The sequence below is a fragment of the Tripterygium wilfordii genome, chromosome 13 (genome assembly GCF_013401445.1).
Source record: "Tripterygium wilfordii isolate XIE 37 chromosome 13, ASM1340144v1, whole genome shotgun sequence".
NCBI classification, from domain to species: domain Eukaryota; kingdom Viridiplantae; phylum Streptophyta; class Magnoliopsida; order Celastrales; family Celastraceae; genus Tripterygium; species Tripterygium wilfordii.
Window position 1 is genome coordinate 10,884,063 of NC_052244.1, and position 22,071 is coordinate 10,906,133.

Consider the following 22,071-nt stretch of genomic DNA (forward strand, 5'->3'; position numbering starts at 1 on the left):
CAACTAATGTGCAAAGTGTTCTACAGAGTTCACTCCTTTACTTACTATTCCAATTAAACTCTGTACTTTCTATTCCAATTCAATAATTTTTTGGCTACTGCAGTCTGCCAAACAAAATTAAAGTAAGCAATGGAGCTTATGTATCGAGGCAACATAACATGTAGTTGTCTGCACTCCTAGACATGGAAAATACTTATAAGTCCAGATAAGTGACAACACTAAGTACGAATATGCATATTAAGGTGGTCACATACTTACATCTTAATCAGTGATCAAAGTTGTTTCGATTAAGCAAACATTATTACTGGAAAAATATGAGCTTGTTATAGTCACACAGTATGTGATTTGTGCGTCACAAAACAATGCAAACTAACAAATCCCAGATGCGGAGCACGTGTATGAAACTACCATCCACAGGTTAAGGGAATAACCAATTACACATACAAACAGACAACTTTCCTCTTAGATTTGTTTGCCGATGAGTGTTGTTTCCTCCCTTTGCTGTTTGGTGTCCTCAACGGCTCAACTTCCCTTTGCTTTTTGGTGTCCCCAACAAATTTCTTGACCTTTGTCTGACATACTGACTAAATACTGCCTCCGATGCCTTAATTTTCACCCTAGAGCGGACAGCTGATTGTGATGAATTGTCCTTTGGTCTTTTTTCATCAGGGAGTTCAACTTCCTCTCTTACATACATTTTGTCTTTATCCTTCATGGAGCATCTGGATACAGGGTTCTCTCTCTGTTTCCTTCTCAAGTAGTTCCCCTTGATGACACTTCTTTTGCCATCGGAATTCACAGGAGTAAAATTTACTGCATCTATTTCCACTGCGTTTGGAGTTGCATCTATTCTTGATTGCACCAAGGGAACTGCCATGGTAGCAGTAGAATCAATCTGATTTCCAGACAATTCTGGAATGTTAAAATCTCCAACAACTGGAAATCTGGACACTGATCCATGAGTTACTCCAAGACACACACCAGCATCATAGGAACTATTGAACCCACAAAAATCCTTGTCTTTATAGTTCGAGGAACGCCAAGATGCAGGGTTCTCTTTCTGTTTTCTTCTTAGGCACTTGACTCAGATGCTACTTCTTCTACCACCCGAATTACTTACAGGAATAACATTTTATGCATCCATTTCTACCGCATTTGGAGAATTACTATTTAAATCTATTGTTGATCTAACCATGGGAACTGCCATTGTAGTATTAAAATTCTGATTTTCAGAAAATTCTGGAATATTAAAATCTCTAACAGCCGGAGATCTGGACACGGATCCACATGTTGCTCCAAGGCAAACACCAGCATTATTTGTCCCACTGACGCCACAGAAATTATTGTCTTTTATCATTCATAGAACATGTAGATACAGGGTTCTCTTTCTGTTTTCTTCCTGAGTAATTCAGCTCAATGCTACTTCTTTTACCACCATAATTACTTGGAGGAGTAACATTTAGTGCATCCATTTCCACCGCATTTGGGTTATCATTATTTCCATCTATTCTTGACTGCATCACGCGAACTGACATGGTTCTCTCAGTAGCATTTCCGTCATCCTCCTTTTCGTTGTCTCTTGACCTATTCTCCGATCCTGTAGGTTGTTCTGTGCCTTCAAGGTTACCATCTGAAAATTTGGAATCAACACTGACCCTTACCTCTTCAACAGATCTTGAAAATCTAGCTGCATGATGAAGCAAGTTAGACCTTTCTAACACCACCAAACCTACCTTCACCGTTAATATATAATACGATAACCACATAACATTAACACCACCACCAAACCTTAAGAATAATGTTTGATACCTTCAAAATATCACCCAAAAAACTTCAATTAATGTAAAAGGTTGGATGTGAAGTGTTTGATGTGAAGTGGGCTCTATATGCGCGTGTTTTTAATCAATAGTTATTTTAATAACACATAGACTTGAAGAAGTTTTCGGGATGATATTTTGGGGTCTCTAGCATTGTCCAAACCTAATACCATAACATTAACACCACCAAACCTACCTTCACCATTAATACCATAACATTAAAACAAAGGCCAAATGTCAAGGAGACCCCATGTGGTTTAGATCATTTCTACATACACCCCCTCATTTTGAATTTGTAAGAATTAGACCCCTCGTACTTTATTTTCGTGTAATGCATGGTCCCTCCGTCATTTGACTAACGGATGTTAGTACGGTGTCGTTTTAGACTTGAAAGAAGACAAACTCAAGGGCAAAACGATGTGTTTTGGCTTAAAGCAAAAAATAAAAAATGCAAAAGTACTATGTTTCTTCTCTATTAGCCACAGCTCCTCGCCACCGTCTCCCTCAACAATTCCAGCGAAGTTTTTGCAATGAAGTCAACAGAGTTTCTGTCATTCTCGAAAGCAAGAAGTGGCACTACTAGATTTTGCTCAACATTATGCAAATCCAAGCTCAACCTCCTCCTACTCTCATCAATCAATGATTGCTGCAAAGGTTTACCCATCAAGTTCAACCTCCAACTCGATCACCTTACTCTTATCTCCACTATAATCCAAACTCATTGACAAAACATATTCGTCCTTGAATTTACTTCTCGGGATCTGCTAGGTCACCGTTGTTTTTCGATGGGCTTCGAATTGTCTGTCTGATCTCTCACTGGGGTCGCTTTGCCCAGCTCGGGAGTGGGCATCCCGTTCGAGTAAGGGGTTGTAGTTGTCTTGGCCTCGCTAATCGGAAAGCTAACAGTGAATCAGAGAAAGACAGGAGTGAGACCTGGATCAAGAGTGAAAGCTGAAGGCTTGAAGGTGGGGGTTCGTAAATAATGTTTTATTTGAGTTTTTTTCTCAAATTTATTAAGTTGATATGACATCGTTTCATCCCAAGCCTTGTTTTAGAAAAAAAAACTCAAAACTGTGACGTTTTGCAGTCAACGTTAGTCAACTGATGGTACGGAAGGATCAGGTATGACACGAAAATAAAGTACGAGGGGTCTAATTCTTACAAATTCAAAATGAGGGGATGTATATAGAAATGACCTAAACCACAGGGGTCTCCATGACATTTGGCCTAAAACAAACTACTTATTTATTTAATTAAAAGCTCTTAAAACTACGGGTGTGAACCTAAGAGCATCTCCAATGCTAAAATAAATATCAAGTACTTCAAAATCATTCTCTCTCTTTTCTTTTATCCTGGGTGGCATAATTTAATTGGGTGAGTGGATCCCACAATATACATTATTCATCAACACTTCATACTTTCCAACACTTCAAACTCATTTCTCTATTTTCTCTCTCTTTCTTTTTATCATCTCTTTGTTACTTTTCATCATCTCTCTCTTACTTTTCATCACTTCTATCTTCATTTTCATCACCTCCCTCTTCATTTTCATCATCTCTCTTCACTATTCCTCAACTATATCCATACTTCATATTTCAAGTGTCATTTTCCACAACAACCTATAAAACAAGTGTCATTATCAATAAAGTGTGTTTTCAAGTGTTCATTTTCATCCATTGTAGAACTCCAACACTCTAAATTTTCCATAAAGTTCACTTTTGAACACTTGAAAACTATGTTTCAAGTGTCCATTGGACATGCTCTAATCCTCGACTGCTTCTGCGACCTCGTCCTCGTCCTGGGGTAGGTCTTCATCTGCAATGTAGCCCAGGCCCCTCAGCTTCTTCAGAACCTTGGGTCGGACTGATTTTAAGACGAGATCCTTCATGTCCTGGTATATTTCCTCAACGGATTCACTCATCTCCTGAATTATTCCACCTAGTTCATCCAGTTCGCCGGCGACAAGATCGGGATCGACGTTGCGAAGCTTCTGCGGCAATTCCTCCTTCAGTACACGTTCATCATCTTTCATACCTTCTTGAATATCATCGAGTTTGTGCCCAATTCAAGTCAGTCCCTCGATGAAGGAGAGATATTCACGAGAGGGAGAGGCCATTGCTGTTGCGGTAAATTTTCTTTTCTTTTGTTGTTTGTTTGTGCATAGAGATGAGCTGACCCCAGACCCCCTGAATTACTGTTTATAGCCAGAGAGCATGCTGCCCTAGCTTTCACTAGTCCAAAGCTGAGGCTTTTCAGCACCAGGCCGGCCCAAGGCGCAAAGGGGCACCATATTATTTTAGATAAAGTATATATATATATATATATACAAGCACATTACAGAAAACGAAAGTTGGTTTGGTGGTTCCAATGTCATTTCCTCTCGTTTGCCCTGTAACCCCAATTCGAACCTCCCATCCAACCCCATTAATTTTCGTATGTCTAACCAAATCCCATGTGATGTTCAGTTTTGTGTAGGCAGACGTGCTGCAGTGTCCTATCCCACGTGATGTTTGTTTTGTGTAAACACTTAATAGTTGGACTCACCTCGCCACAAATTTTGTACATATCAAATCAAATTTGATTGAGTAGTTTGATCTCTCATTTTATTTAGTGTTTCAATTGAATTAAGCATATGCCTGCCAAACGTTCAAATACAATGAGAAGCAATGAAATAATGTTAAAATCCAAACCGAATGCGCCGAACTGGTTCGGAACTGTTCGATAATTTTTGGGTAAAGCTCACGCTCATTGGTTTTTTTTTTTTACCGTTTTCCCCTTTAACAGGCGGGTTTTGAGAGCGCTTCCCGGTAACCCGGAACTAAAGGCGGGAAAATGAGGAGCAACTAGGGTTGGTTCAACTTTTATTCTCAGTATTCGTATTTCGTTCTTATTCGTTCAGAGGTTTTGTATTCTCTCTCAAATTGGTTTTGCACTTTGTTTGCTCAGTCCGGCTATTGGATTATCATGGACGAAATCTCCGACAGAGATGATGAGGAATTCGGATTCTCTAGAAATTATTTTCTGGCGAAGGAATTGGGCGGGTCCGGCAAGAAGTCAACTAACAAGGTCTCCGATATCGGCCTCGTTGATGAGCAGGTGTCCTTTTCGATTTTATCAATTAATATCTAATAGAATTTTATGGTTTTTTTTTTTGTACATTTTCCAAAAGAATGTGCTCTTTCTTGTATTTTTTATTTTTTTTTATTTTCAATGTACAGGAACTAAGAGCAGCGATGGTTAACACTGAACCCAAACATGAGAAGGAGATTTTGGCTTTGATGGGCAGTTACAAAAGTTTATATCCCCAGTGGGTTTTGGAGTTGAGGTATGATCTTGATCGACTGGATGGTGCAAGGTGAAACAGTTGCTTTGCCTGATATATAATATAACGAATTTGGGGGGTTTTCAATTCTTTTACTTGTTTCAGGTTTTCTACTAAATGGTTTTATATGCTGCTATATATTCTATTGGGTATTCCGCGGTCTTGAGAAGATAATATGACGATTAATTTTACTGGATGAGATAATTTACAAAATTGGAGTATAGAGTAAAATATATGCATATATAGGCACTTAAACCTGTATTGATTCTTGTTGTTGTGGTTGATATTTTTTTCTTTAAATATAAATTGACAAGGTTGGTTTAGTGGCGATTCCTTTTTCTCTGATGCATAGTAGATTTCCTTCATCAGTTCTATATATTTTGATGATTTTATGAAGATTAGATGGAACCTGTTAAAAGTTGTATGAACTTCCCTCATCAGTTATTTAGAGAACTATAGTTTGTTGTATGCCCTTCCCGTTGAAAGGGATTAACCCAAGCTATTGTTTTGATGGAACTTCTCTTTCTTCTTCTCAAAGTCCTTCCTCCCTTCTTTTATAATGCGATCATGTATGCATTTGTTTTTGTAATTTTGTCTTACTCAGTTCCAGACACTTTTGTTGTTGTGGTTGATATTTTTTCTTTAAATATAAATTGACAAGGTTGGTTCCACATTTCTTTAATATGACATGCCAATTTGCCTTTTTTTGTCATTTGCAAATTGATTGTCTGTGGGATATATCTACTAATTTGCTATTGCTTAGGCAGCCTTCCTTATCGTACCTTTTTGTATGTTATTCACTAATCATCTCTCATGTGTCAGATGTGGTTTTGCGCTTCTCATGTATGGATTTGGATCTAAAAAGGCCTTAATTGAAGATTTTGCATCAACTGCATTGATGGAGTGTTCTGTGATAGTAATCAATGGCTATCTTCACTCAATTAATATAAAACAGGTATGATTTACTAAAATTCATTTCCAGAGCCATATATATTTACCCACATTGACCACACACATATATAGATTAGAAGTTTTTACTTTTTACTCGTATGCTGTTTGGTACTTCAGTACTGTTTTTTTAGCTTTTGGTGATTTGTTCCCTTACGATTAGTTGATTACCATATATTGCGCTACCTAGTGGCACTTTCAGGTGTTAATATGTTTCTGCTAAATATATTTATGTTATTGTTCTTAGCTGATCTGACCAGTATTTGAGATAATAGGTGCAAACTATATTGTCTTTCTATTCACCTTCTGCTCAGTTACATTTCTATTATGCTTCGAATTCAGGTTGTGGTGGTCATGGCTGAACTTTTGTGGGATCAATTGAAAAGCAGTGGAAAGACTCCTTCTGCAAGTCTGGCCAAAGTTCAATAGCCCTTTAGTTCTCGATCAATGGATGATCTTCTTTCATTTTTGCATGGGTCAAGACAGTACGAAAGTGACTTTTTTGTATGCCTTGTTATTCACAACATTGATGGGCCTGGATTAAGAGACTCTGAAACGCAACAGTATCTTGCACGAATTGCTTCTTGCTCCAATATTCGTGTTGTTGCTTCTGTCGATCATGTGAATGCACCTCTTTGTAAGTATGTTTTTCCATTGTTTATGTTGTTAATAATAAGTTATCGCGTGTCAATTCCAAGTTAGCCATAATTGCTTCTGCCTTTTTGTTGGAATGTTGAGGTTAGTTTAGGAAATTTATTGTAATTTGTTTAATGAATGTATGCTAGATTATGACAGATGTATGGTTAGGATATATTGTCTAGAAGCTGCTCTGTACTGTCTTTTGTACTTGTGTTTTCTAGAGCAAAAGGCTTGTATCTTGTGTGTGTTTTACGAATGAAAAAATGTCAGTTTTTGTGGGTGATTCTCAGCTAAGTTCTTTGTTGATTCTTGTAGCTACTAACTGTTGTGCTGCTGGACTTGTATTTCAACTACTCTTGTGTTACTTCCTGAGTTGATTTGGATCACTGGTTGTTGATCGTGAGTTGCTGGAATCACAGAGTCAGTTGTGTTTGTTGATTTGTGAGGCAGTCAAGCTTACACTTTTCTCTTAAGTCCTCTTACCAAGTTTTGAGCATTTCAATTACTTCATGCATGGTCCTTGAAACTTGAATTGTATAGTTACTTTTAGATGAAACGTTCTCTTACCTTGATGAATTAAAGTATATGGTCTACATAAGGGTGGCTTTGGATGTACATTTTTCTTTCCGAGTCTCTAATGATGTAGGCCGTGATTCCGCCCATCATCTATTTTTCAATGTTATTTTAGCGCCACAACTAGGGTATAGCGATTTTGTCATTCTTCATGTGGTCCTACTACTAAAAGACGAAGCCTTTCATTTTGATTCATAGGTGATAATGTTGGTTTGCTTGCTTAATACTGTTTAAAAGTTTTCTGCTCTACTTACCTCGAGAAGAAGAAAAGTCCAATGGCACTCGTTTGCTTTGTTTACAGTGTGGGACAAGAAGATGGTCCATACGCAGTTCAACTGGTATTGGTATCATGTTCTGACCTTTGCACCATACAAAGCTGAAGGAGTATTCTTTCCTCTGATTCTGTCTCATGGTAATGCCAGCCAAGGTGCCAAAACAGCGACAATTGTTTTACAAAGTTTAACTCCTAATGCCCAGAGTGTGTTCAAAATTCTTGCAGAGTATCAACTGTCACATCCCGACGAAGAAGGCAAGTAGTAGCATTATTACAAAACATCGTCTATAAAACTTTTCATCTTTATGTGCTCTCATATTTATATATATATTTCAGGGATGCCAATTGATAGTCTGTTCTCAATCTCCCGCGAGCGCTTTCTTGTGAGTAGCCAAGTTACACTGAATTCCCATTTGACAGAATTCAAAGATCATGAGTTGGTCAAGACCAGAAGGCATTCTGATGGCCAAGATTGCTTACACATCCCCTTGCAATTGAAGCCCTTGGAAAGATCATAACTGAGATCAGTCAATAGTTGTGTTCTTTGACAACTTCAGTGCCTAACATTTAGAACATACGGCCCGAGCCTAACAACCAAAAAAATGATTTCTTTGAAATACATACGGACTGAAATTTCCGTAGTCAAATGATTCCCTGAAAATTTATGTTTCCTAACAACCAAAAAACGATTCTCTCTTAAATATATGCGGACTGAAATTTCCGTAGTCATGCCATCTTTGTTTCTTTTTGATTGTTGAGCCTCCTTGTACATAAGATCGTTGTAAATGTGTATTGAATTTGCGTGCTGTGCAGGTCTAAACAGACCTAAAATGGTTATTTTCTCTGAAATACATTCTGTGGTCAAATGATTCCCTGAAAATATGTTTCTGCTGAAAGATTGCAATATCTCGTGACTAACTGCTGCTCTGCCTATAAATCCAGGAGGCCACTAAACCTATATTATTCTTTTAGGTAAATCCTCAACAGCTACTTCCTAAGCTCATGAAACACAGAACAGAGACAACTAGGGTCAGGGTCGATAGTCTTCGGGGAGGACTCCATCAGGGACACTAAAACTATCGTCTGCGTGGATTGTCTCCAAGCTAAATTGCCTGTATGATGCGTTCCGTCATCTTCAGGCGAGCACGCTCTCGCTTTGCTAGCAAATCATCAATATTACTATGGATTCTTGCCAGCCAGAGTTCAACATCATGCAGATTTCTTGGGTATTTTCCATCACGAATCTCCTCATAAACTGAATCCGGCCGATACAAGCTCCCAGTAGCCCAAATTCACTAGCATGTCGAGAAAGAAGCTCAGGAACAATAAGGACATCAGCAGCAGAGGGACGGTTTCGACGGGGAGAATCAGCCATTGTTGTTGCTATAAGTAAATTCAAAAGGAGTTTTTTGGTAGGTTGGGTAGAGATGGCCTCTTGGATTTATAGGCAGAGCAGCAGCTAGTCACGAGATATTGTAATCTTTCAGCAGAAACAGATTTTCAGGGAATCGTTTGACCACGGAATGTATTTCAGAGAAAATAACCATTTTAGGTCTGTTTAGACCTGCACAGCACGCAAATTCAGTACACATTTACTACGATCTTATGTACAAGGAGGCTCAACAATCCAAAAGAAACAAAGATGGCATGACTACAGAAATTTCAGTCCGCATGTATTTAAGAGAGAATCGTTTTTTGGTTGTTAGGAAACATAAATTTTCAGGGAATCGTTTGACTACGGAAATTTCAGTCTGTATGTATTTCAAAGAAATCGTTTTTTTGGTTGTTAGGCTCGGGCCGTATGTTCTAAATGTTTTTCAATTACTCCTTTTTTTTTGGCCCTTTTTTCATCTTCCACCTCCTCTTCTGTATCTCTCCCTTCTGCAACACCATCACCACTTCACTGTCTTGAACCATTCTTTTCCGGTGATGGACCAAACACGTTAGACGAATAAATTGATCCTTGTAATTTTCCGGAGATGGACCAAAGGTTGAAGAACTGCAGATGATATGGTGATCACCTTTTAACTGTTTAGATCGGGGGTTGAGGATGAAAGCTTGCACAAGTGGTAGGTTAACTGGTATTTTGTGGGGAAAGTTATCCCATTCTGTTATTTATTAGAATCCTTTTATGCATATGGGATTTTAATCGAAGTTATTCCAGGTTTTTGTAAAAGAAGAACCCTTCTGGCCGTCTCTGCCATGCCATTTTATTTTGCTTAATCGGCTGCCTTTCCTTAAATATTACTAATTTGTTATAAAAATCTGTCTCAAACTCAAACAAACAGTACATATTAATACGATAAGTGGCTGTTTTGGCACTTTGGCTGGCATTGCCATGAGACAGAATCAGAGGAAAGAATACTCCTTCAGCTTTGTATGGTGCAAACGTCGGAACATGATACCAATACCAGTTGAACTGCATATGGACCATCTTCTTGTCCCACACTGTAAACAAAGCAAACAAGTGCCATTGGACTTTTCTTCTCTCGAGGCAAGTAGAGTTGAAATTTCAAGGTGTTGTGTTTTAGTAGGACCACATGAAGAATGACAAAATCGCTAGACCCTAGTACATCATTCGAGACTCAAAAAGGAAGATGGACAAAGCCACCCTATGTGGACTATCTAATCTCCTAATGACAAAAGAACTTAATAGATATCCCATAAACTTTAATGCATCAAGGTAAAAGGACGTTTCAAGGACCATGCGTGCAGTAACTGAAATGCTCAAGAACTTGGTAAGAGGACTTCTAAGAAAAGGCAGAAGCAATATTGGCTAACTTGGAATTGCCGAGTGATAACTTATTACTAACAACATAAACAATGGCAAAACATACTTACAAAGAGGTGCATTCACATGATCGACAGAAGCAACAATACGAATATGGGAGCAAGCAGCAATTCGTGCAAGATACTGTTGCGTTTCAGAGTCTCTTAATCCAGGCCCATCAATGTTATGAATAACAAGGCATACATCAAAGTCATTTTCATGCTGCTGTCTTGACCCATGCAAAAATGAAAGAAGATCGTCCATTGATTGAGAACTAAAGGGTTGTTGAACTTTGCCCAGACCTGCTGAAGGAGTCTTTCCACTGCTTTTCAATTGACCACACAAAAGTTCAGCCATGGCCACCACAACCTGAATTTGAAGCATAAAACCACAAAAGTCTTCAATTAAGGCCTTTTTAGATCCAAATCCATATATGAGAAGGGCAAAACCACATCTGACACATGAGAGATGATTAGTGAATAACATACAAAAAGGTACGATAAGGAAGGCTGCCTAAGCAATAGCAAATTAGTAGATATATCCCACAGACAATCAATTTGCAAATGACAAAAAAAGGCAAATTGGCATGTCATATCAAAGAAATGTGGAACCAACCTTGTCAATTTATATTTAAAGAAAAAAATATCAACCGCAACAACAAAAGTGTCTGGAACTGAGTAAGACAAAATTACAAAAACAAATGCATACATGATCGCATTATAAAAGAAGGGAGGAAGGACTTTGAGAAGAAGAAAGAGAAGTTCCATCAAAACAATAGCTTGGGTTAATCCCTTTCAACGGGAAGGGCGTACAACAAACTATAGTTCTCTAAATAACTGATGAGGGAAGTTCATACAACTTCTAACAAGTTCCATCTAATCTTCATAAAATCATCAAAATATATAGAACTGATGAAGGAAATCTACTATGCATCAGAGAAAAAGGAATCGCCACTAAACCAACCTTGTCAATTTATATTTAAAGAAAAAATATCAACCACAACCACAAGAATCAATACAGGTATAAGTGCCTATATATGCATATATTTTACTCTATACTCCAATTTTGTAAATTATCTCATCCAGTAAAATTAATCGTCATATTATCTTCTCAAGACCGTGGAATACCCAATAGAATATATAGCAGCATATAAAACCATTTAGTAGAAAACCTGAAACAAGTAAAAGAATTGAAAACCCCCCAAATTCGTTATATTATATATCAGGCAAAGCAACTGTTTCACCTTGCACCATCCAGTCGATCAAGATCATACCTCAACTCCAAAACCCACTGGGGATATAAACTTTTGTAACTGCCCATCAAAGCCAAAATCTCCTTCTCATGTTTGGGTTCAGTGTTAACCATCGCTGCTCTTAGTTCCTGTACATTGAAAATTTAAAAAAAAAATACAAGAAAGAGCACATTCTTTTGGAAAATGTACCAAAAAAAAACCATAAATTCTATTAGATATTAATTGATAAAATCGAAAAGGACACCTGCTCACCAACGAGATCGATATCGGAGCGCTTGTTAGTTGACTTCTTGCCGGACCCGCCCAATTCTTTCGCCAGAAAATAATTTCTAGAGAATCTGAATTCCTCGTCATCTCTGTCGGAGATTTCGTCCACGATAATCCAATAGCCGGACTGAGCAAACAAAGTGCAAAACCAATTTGAGAGAGAATACAAAATCTCCGGACGAATAAAAACGAAATACGAATACTGAGGATAAATGTTGAACCAGCCCTAGTTGCTCCTCATTTTCCCGCCTTTTAGTCCCGGGTTACCGGGAAGAGCTCTCGAAACCCGCCTGTTCAAGGGCAAAACGGTAAAAAAAAAACAATGAGTGTGAGCTTTACCCAAAAAATTATCGAACTGAACCGAACCAGTTCAGGGCATTCGGTTTGGGTTTTAACATTATTTCGTTGCTTCTCATTGTATTTGAACGTTTGGCAGGCATATGCTTAATTCAACTGAAACACTAAATAAAATGAGAGATCAAACCACTCAATCAAATTTGATTTGATATGTACAAAATTTGTGGCGGGGTGAATCCAACTATTAAGTGTTATTTTGTTTAATTTGGGTCCTTTTGAGAATATTCTTTTTTTTGACCTATTCTCAAAATTTATTTTTTTGACCTATTTGTGGTGAAGTGAGCTAAATTTCAAACTAAGTAAAAGGTGAAACGCAATGACAAAATTTACTTGACGCACCATTAAAAACATCAATTAGTATTGACCGCGTCGCCAACCCACCCCAATGAGTCCACAACGCGTAGGCGAGGTCCTTGAAAATCCCCAAATGCGAAAGCGAGGTTCTTGAAGATCCAGGCGAAAGCAAGGTCCTTGATTCCAGGTTTGGTTTTAACTCCAATCTATCTTAAAGCTAGGGTTGAAGATGAATCTAATTTATTTTTCATTTTTTAATTTTCTTTAATCTCAACGGTTGAGATTACCGGGTGTAATTTGTAAAATTTTAAAAAAGAATAAAATAAGGTGAAGTCATAATTATTATAATTTTAATTTGGTTTTATTAAGAGTGAGGTGTACTCAATAAATAATTGGTGCAAATAAAGTTCATCCAATCCAATTGAATAATACCCCAAGCCGAGACCTATTGGTACATGCAGAGCTGGCAGGCGCGTAGGGGCAACATGTCTTTGGCTAATTGGCTTTAATGAATCCATCAGTTAGTTAGTCAGAACTCGTAAATTAAATTCACACTTAGACCAATCATAATAGTAAAATTTTGTTGGGTCAAAAAAATGTATTGGATTTTGTGTTTTATTGATATGATTGTATTGAAAGACATGTTTTGTTGATGTGGTTATATTGAGATTTTGTATTTTGATGTAGTTTTGTTGAGGACAACATGGAGAAATGTTGTTCATTCCATGTTGAGTGAGAATGGATAATATATAGGAATTTATGTTTTGTTGATGTGACTATATTAAGAGATGTATTTTGTTGATATGATTATATTGTGATATATATTTGGCTTGATTTTTTATATAATAGAGTTGAGATTTTTGTTAGTCTAGCAAAAATATCCTATTGCATTTGCTTTTAGCCAGCAATTTATTTACGTGATTTGCCACTGCAACATATTTTTTAAAAAAAGACAAAAACCGCTTCGTTACTTGATGCGTTGGATTCCGAGCTGGTAAATCCAACGGATACTACTTCTCGTCGTGTATTATAATTGTGGGCCCCATTTTCCAGAAACTGTTTCATGAATGTTAAATACCAAAAATGCCACTGGCGCAAGAAATTTTGAAAGGTTGTCGAGAAGGTCAAATTTGTCCTTACACGAATAATGTTCTAAAAATGTCCTTGTTGCCGAACAAACAAAAACCTGAGAAATAACTACAAACAAGCAAACTCTGAAACTCATGGGTATGCAACCTGCATACCAAGTACAGTAGGAAGTCAAGGTAGTAAACTCATAGGAAGCAACCTCCATACACAAAAAAAAAAAAAAAGTCTGCCTACACAAAACTGAACATCACATGGGATTTGGTTAGACATACAAAAATTAATGGGGTTGAATTGGAGGTTCGAACTCGGGTTACAGGGCGAACGAGAGGAAAGGACATTGGGACCTCCAAACCAACTTTCGTTTTCCCTCGTAGTTGAACCCTCATATATATATATGTATATAGAATTACTTTATCTAAAATAATATGGTGCCCCTTTGGGCCTTGGGCCGGCCTGGTGCGAAAAGCCTCAGCTTTGGACTAGTGAAAGCTAGGGCAGCATGCACTCTGGCTATAAATAATAATACAGGGGGTCTAGGGTTGGCTCATCTCTATGCACAAACAAACAACAAAAGAAAAGAAAATTTACCGCAACAGCAATGACCTCTCCCTCTCGTGAATCTCTCTCCTTCATCGAGGGACTGACTCGAATTGGGCACAACCTCGAGGATCTTCAAGAAGGTATGAAAGATGATGAACGTGTACTGAGGGAGGAATTGCCGCAGAAGCTTCGCAACGTCGATCCCGATCTTGTTGTCGGCAAACGGGATGAACTAGGTGAAATAATTCAGAAGATGAATGAAGCGGTTGAGGAAATATACCAGGACATGAAGGATCTCGTCTTAAAATCAGTCCCACCCAAGGCTCTGAAGAAGCTGAGGGGCCTGGGCTACATTACAGATGAAGACCTACCCCAGGACGAGGACGAGGATCTGAAGAAGCTGAATGAAGACCTACCCCAGGAGGACGAGGATCCCATTGCAGAAGCAGTCGAGGATCAGGTTCACACCCGTAGTTTTAAGAGCTTTTTATGAGCTTTTAATGAAATAAGCAAGTAGTTTGTTTTAATGTTATGGTATTAACGGTGAAGGTTTGGTGGTGGTGTTAATGTTATGTGGTTATCGTATTATATATGTACTGTTTGAGGCAGATTTATAACAAATTAGTACAAACTAGTAATATTAATGTTAAATGCCTAGAGTGTGTTCAAAATTCTTATCAACTGTCACACCCCGACGAAGAAGGCAAGTGATAGCATTATTACAAAACATAATCTTCAGAAATTTTCATCTTAGGTATTCTCAGATTCATATATATTTTTCAGGGATGCCAATTTATAGTCTGTACTCAATCTCCCGCGAGCACTTTCTTGTGAGTAGCCAAGTTACACTGAATTCCCATTTGACAGAATTCAAAGATCATGAGTTGGTCAAGACCAGAAACATTCTGATGGCCAAGATTGCTCATACATCCGTCTTGCAACTGAAGCCCTTGGAAAGATGATAACTGAGATCAGTCAATAGCGTGTTCTTTGACAACTTCAGTGCCTAACTCGGAAATGCAAGCTATGATCAGATCGCTCTGCCCAAGTCTGGATCGCTTTACAGATTTTATCTCGTTAGCAAGAATTGTGAATGCCAGAATGGTTGTAACCAAGCAATTTACCAAGGAAGCCTCACAGAAGGGTTTAGGCATCATGGTTGATTGAGAAATTTTCCAGTTATGTACAAATGTTGTTCTCATAACCATTGTTTCTGGCCAAGAAAACGGGTGTCATGCATTGAGTTGCTTGTTTTGAGTCATCTTAATTAATGTAATTACAATCAAGGAGATTCAATTGATTTGTGTATACGGAGATCACGTGATCATGAGATCTCTAAATTTATTCTCTATCAGATCCTCTCTATTTATAGTGTAAAATCTACTATAACTATCCCAAAGTTCCAGTGTACAAAATAACAAAAGGGGGTAGTTGAAAAGTCTGAAATCAAGGACTGAATTGATAGTACATATATAAATCCTTAAGGGAAATAGTTTGATCTATGGAAACTTGAACATTAGGCTGTCGTAGTTGCTGGTGGATGTGGAAGCCGAATTTTGTTCTGAAAATGTTGAATTCTTCTTATCTTGGGAAAGGGAAAGTTGAATGGGTTCTTCTGGTTCCATTTCGTTGAGGTTTCAGTTGCTAGGTTACATATGATGACGGGGTTCCTTCCAAAGAAGGATCTCTCTGTGCCACTACCAGCCCATCAGAATGCAATTCACTTCAAACCATTTAATTATTGGATAATGCCTAATCTTAAATATATATATTTCCACAAATTATATGAGTTATATGAGATAAAGTCTATGTACATTCAGCAAGTCCTTGATCCTGTCCACTACGGAAGAAGATTTGTGTGTAGTAGTTGTTTACTTGTTCTTTTTGTCATATAATAACAACCCATTTGCAAGGGCTGGTGCCTAATGGCTATAGAACCCAAAAAGAAAATGAACAAAAAGCAATCTCCGTATCTTTGAGGTCTATCCCACTGTGGTAAATTTATGACAGGTCAGCCATTTTTGATTAGAAATTGACCAAAATTGGATCAGATCAGCCATTTTCGACTAGAAATTGACCAAAGTTGGATCAGAGTTACCTAATTGTTGAAATTAAAACATTCATGACTACCGATCGTTTTGGATGCAAGGTGTATATATATATAGTTTATCTATTGAACTTCTATTTTTTTAAAATGGTTCTCACACTTGTGTGGTGCTTCATGTGCTCCTGTCACTTTTGTAACCTACGACTGATTTTTTGATGATCCAAACCCTTGTTGCCATGCCATCTAATTTTTGCTTAATTGGCTGCTGCCTCATTAGTCATATATATATGAGTCCAGTACTCCAGTCCTTAAATATTACTCTTAAGTTGTTATATAAGTAGATAATTATACGAGATAAACATTGACACCACCAGTACCACCAAACCTAACCCATCAACACTTGCTAATTAAGAGACATTAAAAACAAACAGAGATAGTATTTATTTAATCAAAACGTCCTAAAATTAAAACTATGGTGAATACCATATCTACCATGCATGAAACTAGGTTGAATCCTCATCCTGTCCAACGTGGACTGCATCTTCGGCGAGGTCCAGCTCCTCCATCGGCTACAGCTCCCTCAGATGCTCGGGTACGAACGCATCTCCTCCGACCATCTCCTTCAGCTCCTTGTGTAGTTTCACAATGGTTTCATTCATCTGCTTAAACATTACATTTATTTGCTTCAGTTCGGGTCCAACTTCAGCCGGGTTGGACTGGTAAAGCACCGTCAACGCATCAACATTCACCATACTCCCTATTTCTCCAAAACCATCTTTCAAATCTTTCAGTCGGAGGGTAAGTCGAGCCATCTGCTCGTAGAAGTCCGGACAATCAGCAGGGGGAGAGGCGGCCATGGCTTGTGAAAGGCTTTCTTTTGTTTGTGGAGAGACAGAAATCCCTAGCCTCTCTATTTATAGAGACACTGCCTTTGCTTGTTCACAAGGGCGGAACCAGGAATTCACCTTAGGGGACTGTTAAAAGTTGGTGGGGGTCCGCTGCCCCCTGAATTTTTTTTCAGGCTATTTACATTACATCTATTTAATTGATAGTACAAGTTACTGAAATTAATTTATTAGACATTTAGACTTATTGTTAGTTGAGAGTCTTGAGACGAACTTACGAAGCAATACGGTTACACACTTGCACCAACGAATGAGAGTAGGTACGGAGTGTGTTTTTTTTAGGTGGCTAAGTGTATATTTAGGTATGAACCTGTATATAATTGTATTTTTATTTATTTATGTATAATTATATTAATATATATCTATATGTATATGTATGTATGCATGCATGTATCCATATATATGTGTATATATGTGCATGTATATATGTGTATATATATGTAAGTATATATATATAATTACCAAACATTTGGGGGGACTACAGCCTAGTGTAGTCCCCCCTAAATCCGCCCTTGCTTGTTCAGCATATGCGTTAAGAAACTGAATTTGTATGAAATTTGTGTTACCATATATATATATATATATATATATATATATATATATATAGTGATGTAGTTTCCTATAATTACGATATACGAGAGGAAATTGAATCACACACTAGTTAGGAAACTAAATCATCTTATGTAACTGATAATATGAGAGGAAACTGAGTCACAAACTAGTTAGGAAACTAAATCGTACACTAGTTAGGAAATTGAATCATCCTAATTAATATAATTACAATCTAGGAGATTCAGATTCAATTGAATAGTGTACAGGGGGCAGACGCAAGATTTTACCCTAAGATGGATAAAACAGGCCGAAAATCTTTTGGGGTTATTTTTTAGTTTTTAGGGTAACTCAAATTTCGCTTCCGAATTAATTTCACATGTAATGTCATTCAATACCAAAAGAAACCCTCCTCTTACAAGTCACAACCATGAAATCATGGCGCAAAATTTAGAATACATACAGGCTCCTCCTTCCTATATTTGTACTCAAAACCCATCTCTCTATCTAAGTGTATGTGTGGTGTGAAAACATAGTAACTGTAACCCTCAAAAGCTAGAGACAGTAGATAAAAAATATATATATATTAGTAGAGTCATTTTAAATAAGGGGTACTATCATATTGATGATCTCATATAAATGCTTTGGGGATCACTTTTTAACTGTTTAGTTGGGTAGATTGGAGGCTGAGGATGAAAGCTAACGAGTAATATAGTATCACACACTGGACGGCCCTCTCTCTTCCTCTTCCAATGCCGTGTTACTTTGCTTAATTGGCTGCCTCATTATACATTGAGTGCTTAAATATTACTAATTTGTTAGAGAACTGTGCTTAAATATTGCTAATTTGTTAGATAACTGCCTCAAACAGTACATAATATGATAACATTAACACCACCACCAAACCTTTACCGTCAATACCATGACATCAACACCACCAATTACCAAACCTACTTCACCAACAATTGCTAATTAAGACATTACTAAGACATTCACCATAAGTAATAACAATGATAGTACCCCTTATTTAATTAAAAAGCCCTAAAATTAACTATGGTGAATACATCTACCATGAAACTAGGTTGAATCCTCTGCATCTTCGGCGAGGTCCAGCTCCTCCATCGGCTCCAGCTCCCTCAGATGCTCGGGTACGAACGCATCTCCTCCGACCATCTCCTTCAGCTCCTTGTGTAGTTTCACAATGGTTTCATTCATCTCCTTAAACAATGCATTTATTTGCTTCACTTCGGGTCCAACTTCAGCGGGGTTGGACTCGTAAAGCACCGTCAACGCATCAACATTCACCATACTCCCTATTTCTCCAAAACCATCTTTCAAATCTTTCAGTCGGAGGGTAAGTCGAGCCATCTGCTCGTAGAAGTCCGGACAATCAGCAGGGGGAGAGGCGGCCATGGCTTGTGAAAGACTTTCTTTTGTTTGTGGAGAGACAGAAATCCCTAGCCTCTCTATTTATAGAGACACTGCCTTTGCTTGTTCTGCATATGCGTTAAGAAACTGAATTTGTATGAAATTTGTGTTACCATATATATATATATATATATATATATATATATATATATATATATACAGTCCTTCTCATATGCGCGTCTGCGTATTTGACAAATTATGCGAGCTTCCAACACCAACCGTTAGATCAATCTAACTGCTGGAATTTTCAGTTTTAATAAAAATTCAAAAGCCCAAAAAATCTCATTTTTCTTATGTCTCCCACACACATCTCGACAGAAGACACAGCTTTGTGACTTTGGCAGCTCCGTCTCCCACAGATTCCACGACGAAACTACTTCCGTCTCCCTTGGGTCTTTGAACATTTCGATAGACAGAAACGCTTTCTTCCTCACGAAGCTATTCTATGACGTCAGCGATTTCGCCTCCATCTCCAACAAAGGCATCACCGCACTGCAGACCCGTCCGATTAGGTTTGTTTTCCGAAGATTTATTTGTTGTCTGATTTGTTTAGTGAAGTTCTCTTTTGTTTGTTGTATGAGTTGTCCGTCATCTTCCTCTTCCACAAAGCTTTACCTTATTTATTTTGTATGTGATTTGTTTAGTGTTCCTTTTATTTTGAATTTAATTTAACTATATGGTTTGAACTATTATGCTTTATTCACCTCAATAGTAGCAGATGTAGGACAATTTTTTAGACCTCTGAATGAAATTTTATGCAGATTGTTTTTCAAATGGATGTCAGCTCTTCTTCTTCCAATGATTTATCTTTTATTCCTCAAGTAAGGGCTGAAAAAATTCCAAAAATTGGGCAAGAATTTGAATCATTGGATGAAGCCCAAAAATTTTACAATGAATATGCAAGGGAGGCCGGATTTAGTACTCGAATGTGGACTACTAATCGAAACAAAAATAATGAAATCATTAGGAAGGAATTTGTTTGCTATAAAGAAGGGGCTCGAGAAAAAGGGGAATTAATATCGGATGGTAGTAGAAGACGTGGGACAACTAGAGAAGGATGTAAGGGCAAAATGGTTGTTGTAAGGTCAACTTCTAAACTGAGTTTCATTGTTTCAATATTTTGTGAGGTCCATAATCATGTGCTCACAACACCTAGAAAGGTGCATTTGCTTAGATCTCACCGTTCTATGTCAACTGCTAAGAAGGCTTTGACACAACAACTCTCTGCAGCGAATGTGCCTATTCACCAACAAATTAGTATTATGGAGTTAGAAGCAGGAAGTCTAGCAAATATTGGGTGTATAGAGAAAGATTTTTATAATGCTCGAAGGGATGAGGTGAAACTATTTGCTGGACATGATGCTCAAATGCTATATGAGTATTTTGAAGCAGAAAAGGAAAAAAATTCAGAATTCTATTTTTCAATCAATGTGGATGTAGAAAACAAGATCAAACATTGTTTTTGGGCAGATGCAGAATGTAGAAAGGCATACCAGACTTTTGGGGATGTAGTAGTATTTGACACAACTTATAATACAAATCGTTATGGTATGATATTTGCACCCTTTGTTGGAGTTAATCATCATGGACAAACTACTCTATTTGCATGTGCATTCTTATGTGATGAAACATCAGAGTCGTTCCGATGGCTTTTGCAGCAGTTGTTGATAGCTATGGTAGTTGGTCCACCTAAGATGATTATCACTGATCAAGATCCTGCAATGAGTAAAGCTATAGCTGAAATCCTTCCAAACATTTTGCATAGATTTTGTATGTGGCATATCTTGAGTAAATTTTCAGAAAAACTAGATGCAGTCAAGTGGAAGGAACATTATCAACATTTTCATAGATGCATATGGAATTCAGATAGTCGAGAAGAGTTCGATGTTCAATGGGCAAAGGTTATCGAGTCAAGTGGGTTGAATACAAATGAGTGGTTGAAAGCATTATACGATATTCGTTCCAAGTGGATTCCTGCATATGTTAATGATATATTCTCTGCAGGTATTTATAAAGTATTTGTTGTTTATTGCTTTTTTTTTCTATAGTAATTACTTACAAAATAATTTGTTTTGGTTGTTATAGGTATGTCGAGTAGTCAAAGAGCAGAAAGTTGTCATGCATTTTTCAAGTCTTATGTTTCAAAGAAAAATACTTTGATGGATTTTGTGGTTAGGTTTAGTAGAGCTCTAAAACGCCAAAGACACCAAGAATTATGTCTTGATCACAAAGATATTAATGAACAACCTGTCATGAAAACCATGTTTGGTGTTGAGAAGTCATTAGCTGAGTTTTACACACAAACAATGTTTTACAAAGTTCAAGAGGAGTTATTCCAAAGCATGGCTTATATAGCGACATTTGACCATGAGTCTGGAAACTTGAAGTTCTACATTGTTCAGCGTGTTGAAGGGAATCAGAAAAGTGCTAGAAAATTAATTGAGGACAAGTCACTGAATTATATGAGTTGCAGCTGTAGGAAATTTGAGTCCTATGGAATTATATGTCGTCACATTTTTTCAGCTTTCAGCAAACAACTTCTACATCAACCACTGTCTGATATATAGTGATGCAGTTTCCTATAATTACGATATACAAGAGGAAATTGAATCACACACTAGTTAGGAAACTAAATCATACACTAGTTAGGAAATTAAATCATCTTATGTGATTGATGATTGATATATGAGAGGAAACTGAGTCACACACTAGTTAGGAAACTTTTTTTTTTTTTGAGGAAAGAATTCATTAGATAGAAGAGTCAGCAATAGCAAAGATATTACAATAGTGGGGAACATGTCCCATGAGCATAACAGAATCAAAACAGTTCATTCCATGACGCGCCAAAGAGTCAGCTAGCTGATTGTTGCTCCTAGAGGTGTGGACTATTTCACACTGACAGTCCTGCAGAAGGAGAAGAGTGGCATCCACACAAGAACCATAGGGGGCAAGCACGGTTCTATTGGAATTCAGGTCAGAAACAATAACAAGCGCATCACC

General features: G+C 37.6%; 2 protein-coding genes and 1 pseudogene across 2 annotated transcripts; 2 read left to right on the forward strand and 1 right to left on the reverse strand.

Annotated features, from left to right (window-relative positions):
* The first annotated feature begins 2,299 nt into the window (after positions 1-2,299).
* LOC120013241 lies at positions 2,300-8,322 on the forward strand (annotated as a pseudogene).
* Positions 8,323-8,572: 250 nt separating this feature from the next.
* On the reverse strand, positions 8,573-13,940 carry LOC120012569 (origin of replication complex subunit 2-like). Its single transcript, XM_038864012.1, has 9 exons — positions 13,875-13,940; positions 13,592-13,699; positions 12,946-13,016; positions 12,550-12,689; positions 12,130-12,152; positions 11,840-12,088; positions 11,617-11,723; positions 10,415-10,797; positions 8,573-10,021 (listed from the first exon to the last, which is right to left on the reverse strand). Exons 1-9 carry the CDS (start codon positions 13,938-13,940, stop codon positions 9,729-9,731), a joined length of 1,440 nt encoding a protein of 479 aa, XP_038719940.1. The 3' UTR covers positions 8,573-9,728.
* Positions 13,941-19,350: 5,410 nt separating this feature from the next.
* LOC120012570 (protein FAR1-RELATED SEQUENCE 5-like) lies at positions 19,351-21,638 on the forward strand. The gene is made up of 3 exons (XM_038864013.1): positions 19,351-19,583; positions 19,833-21,075; positions 21,157-21,638. The coding sequence occupies exons 2-3, from the start codon at positions 19,845-19,847 to the stop codon at positions 21,636-21,638; spliced, it is 1,713 nt and encodes a 570-aa protein (XP_038719941.1). The 5' UTR covers positions 19,351-19,583; positions 19,833-19,844.
* Positions 21,639-22,071: the final 433 nt, after the last annotated feature.